This window comes from Acyrthosiphon pisum, chromosome X (genome assembly GCF_005508785.2).
Source record: "Acyrthosiphon pisum isolate AL4f chromosome X, pea_aphid_22Mar2018_4r6ur, whole genome shotgun sequence".
Classification (NCBI taxonomy): domain Eukaryota; kingdom Metazoa; phylum Arthropoda; class Insecta; order Hemiptera; family Aphididae; genus Acyrthosiphon; species Acyrthosiphon pisum.
Window position 1 is genome coordinate 4,196,395 of NC_042493.1, and position 18,570 is coordinate 4,214,964.

The following is an 18,570-nucleotide window of genomic DNA, read 5'->3' on the forward strand; positions in this document are numbered from 1 at the left end:
AATGATGTTTAAATTGTTTTGAAACAATATTTAGACAAATCAATATGTCATTCTCTCAAAAGTTTTATTCTTTATCTTTTTTGTCATGGGTAACTTTACTCTAAGATTACTTAAACACTTAGAAAAAATGATTTTGCGTAAATGCATTTTGTCTATGTTGCGTGTGAGCCAGAGAGAGAAAACAAATAGTGCGCTGACAGCCTTTTAAGTTCAAATTTGAACGAAATTACATATTAAAAAACCTAGAATAATCAATAACTATTTTAGTTATTTTGTTGTGATTGTATAATATTATTCGTGGGTACTTGAAACTTCTAAAGTATACTATTATAATATATCTATGATAGTATCACGATTTGTTGTACCTAATGGATATTGTGATATGATTAATTTGGAATTTATAACCTATTATAGGTAAATTTTTTTTTAATACCATAGATATAAGTATATAATATGTCTTATACCTAGACTGACATACCGTCTCCGCTCAGAATCGTTTTTCTTATTCAATGATATTATATTATCATTGAATTCAAATTTATATAATACCATCCATTATACAGTGACCCACTTTAACCTACTGTACAGCAGAGTGATATACACTTGTCCACCTTTTTACATTATTTTATAATCGTTGATCGAAAAATTAATTTATTACGAAAAATCCAAAAACTGCTATGAAGAATCTATAGGTATGAATTCCGCCTATAAACTGTTTTAAAAATTTGCCACCGACAGCAGCAATTTCCCCCGATGCCCCGTTAAACACACTTCTGAAGGCTGAGTCTGTATAACAAAAGTATATCGTTGTAATTTGTCAATTAACTTATCACGCTGTAGGTAGTAGGTACCCTGGAATATGTTAAGTATTAAATAATATTTTCCCCATCATGGGTACACTTGTACCTATGTTAGTAAAATTGTTTAAATAGACACTAAAAAAGTAGGTGTTGAGTAGACATTGTCATTAGTCATTGTGTGTGTATTTTTTATATTTTTAAATAGATAGTTTAGAGTGGTCAGACAAACGTCTCGTTGGCCGTTCTATACCGGAAAGTTCCGTACTTTAAAGTCTGCCCGGTGCGTGTTTAAAATAGCGCCACTGACAATAAAAGTAGGATGTTTCAAGTTTCTATAGTTAATATTTTTTGTTCGAATTAAAATACAATAAAATAATAAAAACTGAAGAAAAATCGTCAATTTTGTGATTATATTTTAACTTGAAACGCTCATAAAAAATAAAAACTAATGTGGTTTAATGTTTAACTTTTTTTTATAACTCCAGTAAGAAGTATGAACCACTTATGAGATACTTATCGTATATTACATATTTTTCAAGTTTTATGTTACAGAATTTTAACTTAAAATACTAATAATCAAATTATGACTGGTCCGATTATTGGAACTTGGCTGCATACATAAATTAAAGCTGTGCTGACAACAGCCCTCCTAAAATTTGACTTATTCACAAACCATAAAAATAATTACCTACTTGATTTAATAAAAAAAAAATGCAATTATAATCTAAAATGTGGGTAACATTTGCAGACTTTAGAGGACCCTTGGAAAACCTTAAGACTGCCAGTTATCAACTCAACTGCTATTTGGTGCAACGCGTGTCGTCGTCACTCGTCATTGTCGTTTAGCAAAAACGAACTTCTCACTGAGTAGTATCGCACTGTCCGCAGTCCACACTACTACACTAACCACTAGGTAATAAGTATTAGTAATAATAATAATAATAACATTATGTATTATATATATGGTTATTGCCTTATTGGTTTTATTTTCGTTTTTATCTCGAGTCAAGTATCGGTGTAGGTACTCAGCACTCGGCTACGTTATCGTGACGGCTGCGCGTGTGCCATACTGCCATGTGCGACGTGCGGTGGCGGCGACGACGACGACAACGACCGGTTTCTGGCGTCCGTCCGCCTGGAGAGAAGGAAACGAGGAAAAAATAGAAACCATCGCCTGTGACCGTAATGCGATATAAGGCCTCCCGGGCGGCAGTGGCGGTGGTGGTTATTGCCCGATTAAAAGCGTAACAATATTAAATATATAACGACGACCGTGTTATACTATTTTACATTTCAAACCGACGCATTATGATAATACGAGTTACGACGATTTCGGGTCGTCACTCGTCTCTAGTCTATAGTCCATGCCGCCGCCACCGACCGAGTACACGCTCTTATTACAATTAATATTATTTCTATTTACATAATATTATATTATATTGTTGAACTCGCGCCCGCCAGTGTGAAAAACGGTGAACGAAATAGTATTATTTTTAAACCGTCGCCGTCGCTCGTGATTATTTTCTTCAAATTTTTCTCGCAGCTTCGTTCGCTCGCCGTCCGTCGTTTACCGTGCACGACGATTATTATATAATAATACCTTTACAATATACACAATCGTATTGTCCAGTTCCATTTCGGTTTTTTGTTTTCGATTCCCGGTCGCGTTTACACACGCGCTTATGCACCACACGTATTATTATTTGTTTTACGCCTCAACTTTACTACCAGCTACGCGGCGGCGCCAGTCTGTAATATTATTATTGTTACTGAACCATAGCATCATATAACACGCACATTTGCGGCTTACTGCTGCGAAATCGGTAAGGTTTGTGTTGGTGGTTGGTGTTGTTTTTTTTTTTATACAATATAATAATTATTAGTTATAATATTTAACAACATTATTAGCAAACATTAACACCGTGCGCACATCAAACTATTCAACGATTAACGATTATATATTTATAGCCATATAGGTCAGCGAGTCAACCATGCAGGGTTTGGAACTCTGAACTACACTACTACAGAACCTTCCGCTTGAGCTGTATTTAGGCATTAAGGCGTCGACCGTTTGGGCAAGTGTTTAATGTTTTATCCACACAAAATACTGTTTGAATGAATAAGTAACAATATCTTTATAGAAATACCTAAGTACCAACACTGTCAATAAAAAAATAAAAATAAAAATACAATATAGATACTTACCTAGGTATATATAATTAATATAATTAATAATGATTAATGAACTCTAACTTTAAAATATATTGGTGTTATAGTCGTATACTCGTATTATAGGTGTATAGTAATATCGTAATAATTTATAGTAACATTAGCTCAGTCAAAAATTAATAAAATAAGATCACATAATATAATATATTATAGTATAATGAATAATTAACAATGAACTCGAATTTTAAAAAAGATACTGGAATAGTAATATCGTAACACATAATGTCGTCCGCATCAAAGTCCATTATTATCACTCGCACAGGTAAAAATTATTTCACTCGCTCAAACGGTATAAATGATGGTCGTCCAAACCCACTGTTAATTTTTTGGTCAAAATTATTGTACTCTTCCAAACGACCACCGCCTGTTGCCCGTATTTAGTAGGTACTACTACTGGGTACCCGTACCTCCTATTGTTCACAATTCATATCAAGTGATACTCGTGATAGGTAAATGTTTTATTTGGTACCTATTTATGTACATTGTAATAATAGTATTAATATTATTCAGGCGCAAAAAACAAAAAAAAATATTATATGCAGGGCCGGATCAAGAGGGTTGCGAGGTGTGCCCCGCGCCTTACGTAATATTCATATTGTATAATATTATAATCTATACCAGTGGTTTTCAAACTGGGTGTGCCGCGAGCATTCACTAAGTGAATATACTTTGAAGAGCACGGTGTGTCGTGTTTAATAAATGTTTGAAAACGACTATCTAGACGTACCTATTAGTTATGACTTGTGACGCACTACTTATAAGCATCGAAGTACGGTTGGTTTGAAAACTAATGATATGTAAGTAATAAACTAATAACCAGTAGGTAGTCTAGTGAGTGAAATCAGGGAGACTTATTCATTAGACAATTTTATTTAAACCATTATCAAGAGGCGCTAGTATTAATCGAACTATGTGCCAACAGCAAATTTATGTATTTTGTTAAGTGTTTAGGAAGAGAACCCTTTCATATCAAACAAATTCGCACCAGGCCCCAGCTCACCGCAAATCCTTGAGCCAGCACTGTTATATGTTACGCGAACCCACCCTTCTACCCACACAGGAAATTTCTGTTTCGACTATTGAGTAAATTATAATAATTTTCGGACCACATTACTGTGTATCGAGTGTATGTTCACGCGGGCGTGTGTGTTTGCGGTATACCTATTATATACGTGGGTAGGCATAATTATAATATAATAATGTTATACCTACCTGGTAAACACACAGACACTATAGGCACAGAATAAGTACCTATAATATACGCGCACTCGTTCCTATTTACGTACAGCTATCAACGTACTGTCTTATCTAATCTAGTATTATTATTTTCCGATTAAAAGGCTTGGTAATTTGGTAGGTACAGGCAGTATAGGTATTAGCAGTATCAGCTCGTCTATCGGCATTCATACGTAATAGTTGTTTTCAGAGTGGTCGACCACGCGCTTTCGACATTTATTCAGATTTGTTTTTTTTCTCTTACCAGAAATGCGTTCAACAAAGAACAATTTTACAACTTAAAACTGTAACGCGGTACTCTATAGTTTTATGAATTTGTATTTCTCTTTTTTCAAGAAATATTTAATATAAACTCTTAACTATTATATATTTTGTACATTATCTCCACATTTTTTTTATCGAAAATTGGTAAGTGTTTTTTTCTCTTACTATAATATAATATTCCTATCTAATAGCAACATCGTGCATAATCATAATGGTGTATGTATTTATTGCCTATTTTTATACCATTAATACATATGCCATATTATACGTAAAGATATAGGTACAATAAGGTAGTACCTATATAGTTGTGATTTTGTGACTTAAAATTAATACAAGTATCAACCTAGTACAGCTGAATTAAAAACATGGTTTTTTTGTTAATAATCGACATTATGTCTGTTGTGGAATTTCTCATAATAATATAATATTAGTTATTAGTTTATTACTAACGCTGCCTTAGTTAGTGAAGTCCCACTGGTGGTGTAATTGCCGGGGGGGGGGGGGATTTGGGTGTCGTATCCCCCCATGGCTATATTTTTAAAACAGACGAATCATACTTATTATTTATTGGTATTTGGTACTTATATAGTATTTATTCATATAGAAACAACAGATAAAAAACTAAATCCCCTATATGGTAGCTGTAACTAAGATAATATTACTTCATAATAAATAGTAATCAGTAATCACTATTGCATTTTTGCATAAATATATTGAAATAATGCAGTTTAGCTCGATTTTTGGAATCTTTTTCGTAAACCAATAGCGGTATATTTCAACGAGTTAGGCACAATGGTATAATCAGAATTTTTCGGTCGGACTTAGTTCCAAGGTTATATAACACTTTGAAGTTCGGGATTTTGCGTATATTTACGCATACCCAGATTATTCCACGAATCTGCATAGAAAATGCAGTTTAGCTCTCAAACAATTTTTGGAAATTTTTTTTCGGCAATCTATATATTTTAACGAGTGAAGTACAATGGCGCAATCATCGGACTTAGTTCCAAGGTTATAACCTTTTAAGGTTTGCAATTTTGAGTATTTTATGTCTACAAAGATTATTCCTTCAAAGACTACTCGAAAAAGTACGTTTAAAAGCTTTATTAAATAGTATGTTTATTTTCATGTATGCATGCATTTTATATACATGTACCTAACTTACATTATACAGATTACAAATCACCATTGTTGGACTGAGTGGTTTTATTGAATAAATAAATTTTTTTTTTTTGTGACTGGTGGTGGAGGGTAAAGTTCCAATCCCTCTTCACAAACGTGACCAAATTACACCACTGTGTCCCACCATTCTAGGCCATTTAATTGTATTGACATATTATTATTGATATTATTTAAATTGAAGTTATCTATATTGTGTTACCTATTTTTAGTTAGAACGAAATAGAATTTTTTTTTGTCGGTTTTCCAGTTTTTACAAAGTTATTTTCGTAAAACTTCCGAGAAATACAGTATATTTGTCATTTCTTTAAGAATATTATACTTTCAGTTCAATAATATATTTATTAGATCAATAAACCTATGAAATAGTTCAATAATTTATAGGTTTATTAAAATTTTAAAAAGTAATTAAAAATGTATAAATGGTAGGTATAGTAAAATAGATTCAATTTAATGAAAATACTATGATTTAAATGGAGTTAGATACGTTAAATAAATGTATGTCTATACTTTAAGCAAAACAACTGCCAACATTTTTATTTTCGATTTAAAATAGACGGTGATCGCACTAGTGCATTACCCGCGGCCCAGCAATGAAAAAACGATGGGTAGCTCCGGCGATCACCATATGCCTCAGTGGCTCAGTATAAATAATTGAACTGGGATAGTGGGATCGACGGAATTATTGTGCATTACCCGTTAAGAGTTTAAGACATAGCAAATTGTCGTTCACTATTCTCAATAATGAGCTGTTAGTTTTGATACCAGAGTGAATCGACCTATGATCAAACTTTTAGGTAAGAACATTATCTGGGTCTTAGCGTGAGCAATTTTTCGATATTTTATTTTCGAGCAGTGGCGTAGGAAGACTCATTAACGCCTCTGGAAAAATTGGAAATGCGCCTTTTTAAAGATAAAAAAATTGACGAAATTATATTTTTTTAACATTTATTTTTTATGTATATAATTAATACAACATTATATACAATCATCAGTTATTTCTGATTATTTTAAATTATCAGTTATTTTCAAGATTATTTTTACTGCAAAACATAATATCTATGATTATTTTTAAAATGTGTGCCATTTTTCTTTTTCATTTTTGAACATTTTTATACCTCACAGTCAATAGTTTTAGCATCAAGTATCCTTTTTTCTAGTTTTTTCCATTTTATACAGTTTTGTTTATGCAGTAAGTTAATTTGATGATCAGGCAAACGAGGGTTCAAAAGTGGTCAATCGCCAAGACCAGAAATAAAAGCACAATTTGCGGTACAAAAAAATGCATGGAAAACAAAAAAGTTTATTTTTTGAATTACTATATATTCCCTATTGACTTCGAACCTGTTCACCATCAGTAAGTTTTCTGAAGAACCATTTATTACAAAGATTACGATTATTCTCATCGTGTGGATAGTAGTTTTGATTAAAAGTGATTGGAGGAACATGTTCAATTAAAATAGCTTTTAACCAGCTTGATGTTATTTTGGGACATTTCGCAGGATCATAACTACAGTTAATGGAACACAATTCATCATTACGTAGTTTGTGCAGATAAACAAAATTATTTCAAAATGTTTTATGAAGAAATTTCATTTTGAAGGTAGAATAAAAATAAGTCCTATTTTTAAAGCACAATTTTGCGCCCCTGGCGTAGGCACAGTTCGCCATACCCTTGCTACGCCACTGTTTTCGAGAAAAATAAGGGTATGTGAAATATTAAAAATTAAAAATGCTCATATCTCGCTTAAAAAATTAAAAAATCACCCACTCTAAGACCCAGATAATGTTCTTACCTAAAAGTTTGATAATAGGCCATTTCACTCTAGTATCAAAACCAACAGCACACTATTGAGAATAGTGAACGACAATTTGCTATGTCGTGCTTGTGTAAGATGAGACAACACATACGGGTGTAGCGTCCTCTTAACGTTAGCTATATTAGGTATAGTCGGTATATGTATTTACTATTTATTGATTCAATAATTATGTTCATGTCATTCATTTGTATCAGCTATTTAGTAATTTTTGAGGGCATTCAATTCCGAGCCCTAAGATAGCCAATACAAATATTATATATTTTTTTAATATAGGTATCCATGTTGACTGCGTTTGTTCATAGCGAATTATGCTTTGAAATCCATTTTCTTAGGTCTACCAACCTAAGTAATAGAAACGTATATAATGAAGGAATTATTATGTAGCATGTAATAATTTAATTTATTGGTCGTCAGCAATAAATAATAATAAATTATACTGTATAAATATTATTGTTATTAATTATAACAATAATTATCACTTATTTATGTTTTATTTAAAAACATTTATAGCAGTTACTGACTGAATCATATGAGTGTACACTGTACAATATACATTCAGATCATTCTGTAATATCTATTTTATATAGGTACTTAATATACTTAGTATATGATATTTTAGTAATATAATATATTAAAACACTATACTAATATAGGTACTATTATACGTACTTAGATACATTTTATTTTTGTAGTTAAATTTTAATTAATACCCAATAGGTAAAAAGAATTATAATAATAATTATGGATGGTACTACGGGTAGGTGAAGAAAACTTTAATTTTTTTTTCATGAATATACATTTTTCTTTTGTTTCTATACAATTGCTAAATTTATATTACAAAATTAGACAAATTATTGAGAGAATACATTAACTGGTTATTAAATTAACTTTAAATAATGATTATTGTTGTGTAGGTCCTTATAGCTATTTGTATTAAATAAATAATATGTTAATACATTGATTAATATGCAATAGATATCTAACTGATGTTTAACTATATATGTTTGACTATATATCGTGGATATTAATTTTTAATGTTAAGTTAGAGCTTAATATATTGCTTTGTTTAGTTAAATAATTAAAAAATCCCTTTAAAATATCAATAACTAATAAGTAGTAAACTTATGTTTCATTTGCCGTTTTGGTACGTATGCGACGAATGTATTTTGCATTCATTTCTTTTAGATAGGTAGTGAGTTAAGTGATGAACCATGAATGTATTGATTTGACGATGTGTTTGTGTGTGTGTATATACACAATAAATAGTCAAAATTCGAAATAATGCTTTGATTTTCAACTTTGAGGGTGGTTTCTTATAGACAATTGGATCTAGATGGTACTTTTAAGAAGTCATATTAACTCATTATTGAACATTTCTCAGTACCTATACTTATCAAAAGCGTCGGGAAAAACAAAAAAAAATTAAGAAAAACAAGAATTTATACGCTAAACCAGTTATAGGCAACATTGATCTTGTTTTTTTTTTGTGTTACTTAAAAACGAATGATCGAAGATGGGTATTGGACATTTTTATCAGATGTTTATATATTACCACTTTCTGTACATAATAAGTAATAACATTTTTAAAATATTTTGACTCTTTTTAAGCTATTTTAAACCTATAAACATTTGAAATCTTTTTTTGTTTAATAGCCGATAAAAAATTTTTCGCTCGCTCAAAAAGTTTAAAAATGTATTATTATTCCACCAAGGTTTTTGATATACAAAAAAAAAATTTTTTGTGTTTATCTCTGTCGTCGGTGCACCTTTTGGAACAATAATTAAATAATGCTTTAGTCTTCAACTTCGAGGGCGAAATCTCGTATCAAAATGGATCTTGTTACTTTGGGGAAGGGGGAGTGTTATATTGTAATAAAAGCCAGTACTTTTAGTAATTATTTGGGAAAAACCAAAACAGAATTCTGGAAAACGGGAATAATGTGTGTAACACACATTGAAGACAATTGATTTTGTTATTTTGTTGTACTTTCAAAACGAATAACCATAGACTTGAAATTTTCATTAAATATTTTTTAACATTTTCAGTATATTCTATAATTTTCCAAATAGTTTGGTTTTTTTAGAGCTATTTATAGTCGTTTTAAAGATATGACATTTTTTATAACTGGTGATTATAAGTTTTTTTAAAAACGCAAAAAAAATTGAATATTAAATATTAGGTTCCTCTTAGATAAGTTGTTTTTACTAGAATTAAAAATAAAAGTTAGATCCGCATAAAATCTTTTTTTTTATATACATTTGAAATTTACATTTTAGTGAATTTGGATATTTTAACAAAAAATAACTACCTATTTTAGTTATTTTAGTAAAATTCTGGATATTTTCAAAAAATATTATTCGTAGTCATTCGAAAAGTATTGTAATTACGTATATCATTATTTACTACACTTACACAATGATATTATTAAAATATTAATGCAACCGTCCTATAGGTGCAACTAGGGTTAAAATTCTGGGAGGGCTACAGTCCACCTATAAAAAAACTATTTATCTAAAATAACCCATAGAGGGCTTATATCTAAATACATAAGAGATATTTGGGGGGCTTGCCCCCCAGCTATCCTCCTAGTTGCACAAATTTAACCTTCTGTTTGACATTACTACTATAATATAAAATATAAAATATCTTTGAAAATAAACTTTGTATTTGCTCAGAATCGTTTTTCGTATTCAATGACTTACCATTATATTTAAATTTAATACATCCATAATTGATAATAGTGATCTGTCAAGGTAGTAAGGTATAGGTACACTTGACACACTATACAGCAGAGCGACTATACCGGTTTCATATGTTTTTACAATTAAGTAATGAAAGAATTAATATTTTGTATACAAAGTTTTAGTGTCTTATAGATACTCCGGCTTTATTAAAAACTAAGTTAAAAATGTTTAAGCTGGCGAATCAACGAATTTTATTTTAATAAAAATAAAGATGTTATAAGAATAAATTAGGAACATGACGTACTGTGCGTAATTATTATAAAAACTTGTTTTAAGGGTTTCTTATAATATTATTATAAAATACGTCGCCTTCAATTATATCTATTTTATCCCTAGGGAGTCAATTGAAGTGTTTTCAATAAAATATATAGTCCAAAAAACGTTTTATTGTGCGAAAATACTCGTAGTTCGTACATCACTTAATGTAATCTTCAGGTGTAGATTTTACGTTACACTCAATTTATTTGGTAGGTATGGCTATAGGAAATCAATATATTTATTTACATATTCAATTTGAATAATTGAAAACAATTTATACTTAAATTTTAATTGGTAATAAATAATTATCGTGGAATATTTTATATCAATTCTAAAGCTATTTTTGTTAAAACCGTTAATTCATAAATTCAACTAACATTTTTGCTGATGTTTAGATAACATCTTAGGGATATTGTCAGTATTTTCTAACTATAGTCCATAATATTAACCATAGTCATAAACAAATTATATCTTATAGGTCATGGTCTATAATATTATATCTATAAATTTAAAGATAAACTTATATATTTTATTATCATAAAACACATTATGACAATCAATATTATATATTTTGTGAATGTTAATATGTAACGATAACATAATTGTATACATAGTTCCCGCATTAGCTATTTACCTATATAAAAGAAACTACATTTAAAATGAACACATATTTTTTTAAACGTTACATACTGTCTTGTTCCTTGACATCCACTTGGCACTTGGGTTGTCTCCGTCTTACAAACGAACAGAAGGTACAGCATATTTGCGATCAGCAAAACCAATTTTGTGATCAAAATTTATTTTATATTGTATTACCATTTACCACAATAATCACAATAAATTTAGAAATGCATTAAAATTTCGTAAAAAACCACGTTCAATATAAAAATAAATCGGATATCCATTTGAAAATCGATAGTATAACATGTAAGTTATAAAAACCATATTAAATTCTATCAAGTGGCATTTTAATTAATTTGAAGTACCTATATGATTATTTATTTATTGGATATTATTATTATTTTATAAATCTCTTGTTTGCATAAATCAAAATTAAAAAAATTAATGTAATTTAGATTATCAGTTTATATTTTTATCGTTTGAACTTTGGTCTATTGTCTCTACAGTTACCTACGTCATAATTTTGTAGTTTTGTACCTTACACACAAAATATTGAAACACGCTTATGCAAGTTTATTTAGTTGATAATTCAGAAGTGTTGATAAAAGTGTTGCTATTATTAACTATATATATTTTATTAAATTTCTGTAAATTTATAAGTTGTGATCATTCAAATAGAATTTTAAAATAAAAATTTTAATTGATCAAAACAAACCAGACAAGTTTTTTAAGTCAATAATCATATACGTACCTAATTAAATGAATTAATCTCGCATTCTTACGAATTAAACATTTGTTTATTTATGGTTCTTTTTGAATAGATAAACATGTCAAAACTATTCTTTATGTAATTTCACATTTGACATAAAAGATTAGTACATACTTATAACTATAAATTATTGTATTATTAATTAATAAATAAGTATATCCTACTATATCTACAGAAATGTATAAATGCTAATAAACAATAAACATTTTTATTTTTATTTAAATTTTCACTGTAGATAAACAATATTTACACAAAATATCAGCATTTGTATGTTTCCTGAAATCAAATATTTTTGTTAGATGACTTACGTCTATTAGAACTAGCCATTAGGTACCTAACAATTTAGACACATAATACATTATTTTATGTTCTATTGGTGTTTGTTCATTATTTTCTATACCCACAATTTTTACCATAACGTACTTATGAGTTATATGAGTATGAATGAATAACCTAAGATTGATCTAAGAAGTTAGAACCAATCCTAAATTCCTATTCTTAAACAGTTCTGCCCTCCTGGCGTCTTAAACATAAAAACGTAAAAATATATATATGTAAATAAATATTAAATAATGAAATAAATATTTGGATAACTTGTACAATAAATAATTCAATAAGGTATCGTATAGAAATTCATATCGAAAATTGTACATAGTAATTTCGTAGATATGCCTACTAAATGGCAATACTTCACCACGCAGAACGTTGTGTTTGTCCATTTAAGTATAATATCGTTATGAGTTTGTGACGTGTGTGTGTTTTAGTATACAAAGTTCAAAACTGTATCTCTATTTAAAAAATGTTTTTTTAAATATACATATATATAGTATATACGAATGTAATGTTTACGCTGTTAAACGTTAATAGCCTCTGATAGTTCATGTGTTTAGTGGTCAATTGGTTATTACATTTTATCAGCATATTGTATAGTCCTGGTTTGTTTCTGGTTCTCAGCTGTAGACATTTTACTTATTTTATGTCAGTGATTACTGATTACTGATAAGTGTACGGTGTTTGTGTTTCCTTGTACAGTTGTAGCTTACTACAGTCTTGCCGTGCTGTATTTTTCTTTAGCGCGTATAACGTAAAAAATTCTTGAACATAACTAATTTAATATAATACATATTATATTATTCATTGATGAAAACACATTAGTAAGTACCTGCATAATAATTAATATGGATTTATTATCAACAATTATAAAATACATTACTTAGGATATCATAAATTAATTGTATTTAACATAAATTTGAAGTTTAAATCAAAATTGTTAAAACCCATATAGTGCATTAGCTTACATTTTAGGAAATAGGTATAGGTATATACACATGCAATTAATTTTCGCTGATTTAATTATTAGTCAGACTAGCCACGAATCTACTAACACACGAGTTTAAAATTTAGGTTTAAGTTATTTTTACTACAACTTTTAACTTAAAAGAAACACCCACGTATTTTGTTGTCTCCGTCTACAAGTGCGTAACACAGCAAATTTACGTTCAGCAGTTTTAGGTTTATAGCTTCGTTTGTTTTTATATGACTCAGAATAAATTATTGACTTATTATCAAACGTAAAATTAAGAACATTATCTGTGTTCACTGTTCACACTTGGATTTCTTACGATATTTGAATTTTTAAGCAAATTATAGGCAATTTTATTTAGCAATATTTTACATGCTTACAACTTCCTTCAACATTTAAATATCGAAAAAAAAACCGATCATAGAAAATGTTTCTTTTAAGTTTTAAAACAGGTCAATTTCATTCTAATATTAAAACTTAATACGTGAACGGCTGCAGGATGTGAATTTATCTTAAGTAAATATAAGGTATGGAGTAAATATAAGGTATACCTTCTAATAATAGTAGCTAATACTTGGTATGTAATAATGGGTTAATTTATATTTTAATGTAACGTTAAACATTTGTTTTTCAATATGAAAAAGTAAACTAAAAATAATATTTTATTATAATTAATTTATTATCCACAACATAATATTTCTGTAATAAGTATAAAAATTGAAAAAAATAAATGTTCGTAATTTATGATAAAATGTTGAATATTTTTATTGTGATATACCTACCTAATTATTTTTAATAATGATTTTTATGTATACAGTACCTAATTACTTTAAATGCCTGTATTCATTATTTCGAAAAGCTTAACTTTTTTTTAATATTATTTGTTCTTCTATAATTTTATGTCAAACCAAAAAATCAAGAAAGTAATAACGATTAAAAATTGTACAAATATACTAAATTTCCATTAATTTTTTTTAAAATAGCGAGTAACACATAAATGGAACACCTTGTATATTAAAAAAAATTAAATATGTTATAATAATATATTATTATGTAATTGGGCTATTTTTAATTCAATTTTGATGACTTGAAACAATTATTAACTTTTATCTAATAACCAGGAGTGTGAATTAAATGATTCTTCATAAATGTATAGTTAAGAAGTTATGACTATTTAAATTGATTCAATGTGTGTCACAACAATATTCTAAATATTTTCATTTCACTTTAACGCAACAACTATTAATACAATAGTCGTTTTATAGTCGATAAATTAGATTACGAATTATATTATACTATTATTTGAAATGAAATACAAAATTGGAGTTCGGTGCGGCCGGCAGGAACTCTTCTTCTTTCAGATGAAAAAATAGTTATCAAAATCCGACAATTCTACGAGGCCTGAGAATTATTTCCGTGAAGTCACTTTTTTTGATATAATACACCCTCTTAACCCCCAATAAATAGGTGTTGGGCAGTAGATTAGTGGAAAAGTGTTATAATTATAGTGACAACTAAAATTTAAAATTTAATTTTCAAATTGTATAGAATTGCGGAAAATTTTAAAAACTGGCACCGGGCTCCTTAAAAAGCACTTCAACAATTCTAAATGTTATGAGTGAGATGGAGCAGTACACGTATGGCTATAAATTTAAATTTATTAGGTGTTGTGATAAAATTTAAATAGTTTTAAATTTTTAATATCATTCATTATGACATTCAATTATGAAACTTAAACATTACCTAATTTGTGTCATTGAAAAAGTTAATTTTGAAAAAACTCAAAACGCCTTGTCCCCGGACTTTAGACTGTTTTAACTTTTGATTTTTAACCTGTGGATTGATATGAATGTATTTATATACCAATGTATATTCTTGATAAAACATTTTGTTATTAATAATTACATTACATAATACTATCAGAAAATTATCTATCGTGTATCTAAAAACTAAGATTAAATGCGTAGGTTTTTTAATTGTATAATAACTATTATTCAGTATCAATTCAGTTTGAAATTCATTAAATTTGTTCATATTTATTTACTCGTGAAATTCAATATTAATTAATACTCTCCAAATGAGCTTTATAATTTTATAAATAATATTATTTATTAATGTAAAATATTATATTAGATATTATATTATTTCAGGTTTGTTGTTTTTAGGAAATAAAATAATGACATTTTGTATTATGATATGAAATTACGTTATATTTATTATACCTATTATAAATTATTTATAATATATCATTAATTCATTAGATTGGTAATTCTAATTTGTTTTTTTTTTTTTTTACTTAAAATTGGGAATTTTTAATTTTGGAAGTCCTGGTTTACTGGCAACATAAATGTTTATGTATGGTTGTTTGCCAAATGCAGTATGTTGCCAAAGGCTTGTCCTTGAACTAGGTTTTACTGACAGTACTTACTCACAATAAACGATATTGAAAATCATTTTCATCATTACAAACGTTTAAACTCATTTTTTTAATTCAACACAATTTCTTTCCAGGTATCATGACTAAGGATCAAGCAAGTAAACGTTTTTATCGCGTGGACAGTAATTATGATTTTACTGCATTTATGGATCGCGGCCAAACAGCTGCTTACGAAAACCGATGGGTTTTTGAAACAGCTTGGGAAGTCTGCAATAAAGGTTTGTTAAAATACATCAGTAACATTACACCTATACATAATAATTATGTAAAATATTAATATATATTAAGTAAATAATGTATTCATAATAAAAGCTTTTAAATAATAATAAGAAGAAGAACTGTTGCTTTTTGTAATGATATACTCCTATCGCCTATTTTCATACTAATTAAATTATTTTCACTTTTGCAATTATTGCTTACAAGTGGATTGATAAGTCAACAAGAGTGTAATAAGTATTAACCGTAATATACCTAATAAAAATAATACCGTCATAATATAATAAAAAAAATAGACATGATCAATACAATTATTTGTTAAATTACCTTATTGAAATATTTTAGTAGCATATTGTTTACATAATAAATTATAAAAACAACTAAAATAAAGATTCTTTCATCGAATTTAAGACTGTAATATGTTTAAATGTACTATATTCCAGGGGGTCTTTAAATATTTTAACTCGATAATACTAAAATATTAAGTTATAAAAATGTATATACCTATAAACATGATTTTTAGTTTGAATAGATTATACAAATGGTGAATGTAGGTAGGTACCTATTTTTATTTTTGTGAGCACATTCAGTTTATTCCGTGACTATTACGTTCATATTTAATAATATAGGTATATGAACTATAGTCAATTATTAGTTATTGTAAGTACAAAAACATGTTTGTAAACATATTTTGTAAGAAAAACATCAAAAATATGCTTTCATACCAGTTATACAGTTTTAACATAAACAATATTAATTATACATTAAAATTGCTATAATTAGTTTTAAATTGTTATGATGCGTTTCATAATATAGTAAAGGTATTTCATAAATAAATTCATTTTAGCTTTACTTATTATTATTAAGATTGGCATTTTACTAAAACATTTCGACACTATTTGTTTTTAACATACCTAGCCACCTGGGTATCTATTCGTAGTTGTAAAAAAAAAGCATAATACATTATAACATTTTCTAATATCATCATATATATGATATTATGTTTATACTTCTACAATTCAATACTTAATACAATATGTATAACATATTTTACTTTCATGCACTTCATTGTTTTAATTTTTAATGTTTATAATATTTAATTATACTTATTCCCCTAGGAGCTTACATTACGTTCCTTATACAATTTGAAGGGAATAAATAGGCAGTAAAAAGTAAAATAAAAATAGAGATATAAATATATAGGTACCTTAAATATACGTCTAATAAACAGTAATGTATATGTATAAACTATAAAGTAAAGCAATATTTTTAATAAACAACATTGAAGTCTTTTGATTAATTTATCAAATTTTATAAGACTTTATATGACTCGTTGCCTCGGGATCTTAATTCATTTACAACATTCCAGACAACAATGTTTTAAATCATATTACCTATATTGGGCATGTACCCAATATTAATTTATGTATTAGTAATGTAGTAGTGATGCTCTCACGTCAAAAACTTAATATTTATCAATACTATTAATTTATACTAAATGTTTGATTACGGTTTTTTTTATTTCAGTTGGTGGTATTTATACAGTTATCAGATCCAAGGCATTTGTCTCAACTGAAGAAATGGGAGAACAATATTGTTTATTGGGTCCTTACAAAGAAAACTATGCTCGAACAGCTGTTGAAGAACTAGAATTCGAAGGAGGTTCTCCCTATCATACAGCAGTAACAAAAATGAGAGATCAAGGATTTAAGGTAAAACTTTCCTAAAGTGATAAATGATTTTGATGTTCACACCAATTTTATTGTACATTTTAAACTACAAACTTGTTTACATTTTAATAAATTGTCAAAATTTGAACATATACAAAAAAAATCGGTCCCATGTATCTCTAATATTTCCATCTGCTATTATATTACAATTTTTGACGAATTTTGTACTTTAACATTTTTAAGCATTCTGACCCAAAAATCAATTTTTTATTGATATTTATAGAACAAAAAACTAACAAAATTTTAAATATCTATAAATAGCTCAAAACTAGTTAAAATATTTTAAAAATGTTGTCTGGTAAGTATAGACAATTATAAAATAAACATTTGATGTACATTTTACGATTATTAGTTTTTGAATTACAACAAAATAAGAATATTGTTCGATGAAAATTTATAAATTTACGCGTGAATATCCAATGTCTAACTTCAAACAATCGTAAACAATTAATTTAACTTTTCGGTAAACTTTTTTTTGTTTGTTATTTAATAGGAAAAATTATGGGGAATCTTGTATCAAATATTCAAATTTTGATAAACATATAGAACATTTTTATGAATTTCTAACTCAAAATAATTTTATATTTATAGGGAAATGATGACTTTATAACGATTTAATTTATTTTGTTGTAGTTCAAAAATATTAATCGAACTTTTCTCACTTACTTTTTTTATTATTTTCTATGCAGTATGTATAATTACATTTTCAAAATAGTAAGACTAATTTTTAGCTAATAATAGCTTGAACCCTAAATAGGTTATACAATTATACAGTACGTATAACTTATTGACTTATTAATTTATTATACGTTAATAACGAAATTATATTATCTATATATATAAGAATCTAACTTGATTTTGGAGACGAAGGAAACCGGTTTGTATGTTTATTTATCATTGTTATTATTATTAATTATTTATTTATTTGTTTGTACTTGCATTTTAGATTCTGAGTGGAACGAT

The 18,570-nt window shown here is 27.8% G+C and overlaps 2 protein-coding genes across 7 annotated transcripts in view; one reads left to right on the plus strand and one right to left on the minus strand.

Moving 5' to 3' along the window:
- Positions 1-18,570, minus strand: part of LOC100159991 (legumain) — a 521,349-nt gene that overhangs the window by 313,347 nt on the left and 189,432 nt on the right. The window lies entirely within an intron of this gene.
- On the plus strand, positions 2,171-17,637 carry LOC100158771 (glycogen [starch] synthase). Of its 5 annotated transcripts, XM_016805433.2 has the most exons (4): positions 2,171-2,623; positions 2,769-2,875; positions 15,736-15,879; positions 17,405-17,634. In XM_016805433.2, the coding sequence occupies exons 3-4, from the start codon at positions 15,741-15,743 to the stop codon at positions 17,602-17,604; spliced, it is 339 nt and encodes a 112-aa protein (XP_016660922.1). In that variant the 5' UTR covers positions 2,171-2,623; positions 2,769-2,875; positions 15,736-15,740; the 3' UTR covers positions 17,605-17,634. The 5 variants fall into 5 exon arrangements, with proteins under 5 accessions (XP_016660922.1, XP_016660923.1, XP_016660919.1 ...); XM_016805434.2 differs by lacking the exon at positions 2,769-2,875 and having other exon boundaries at positions 2,172-2,623; positions 17,405-17,633; XM_016805430.2 differs by lacking the exons at positions 2,171-2,623; positions 2,769-2,875 and adding an exon at positions 3,805-3,826 and having other exon boundaries at positions 17,405-17,637.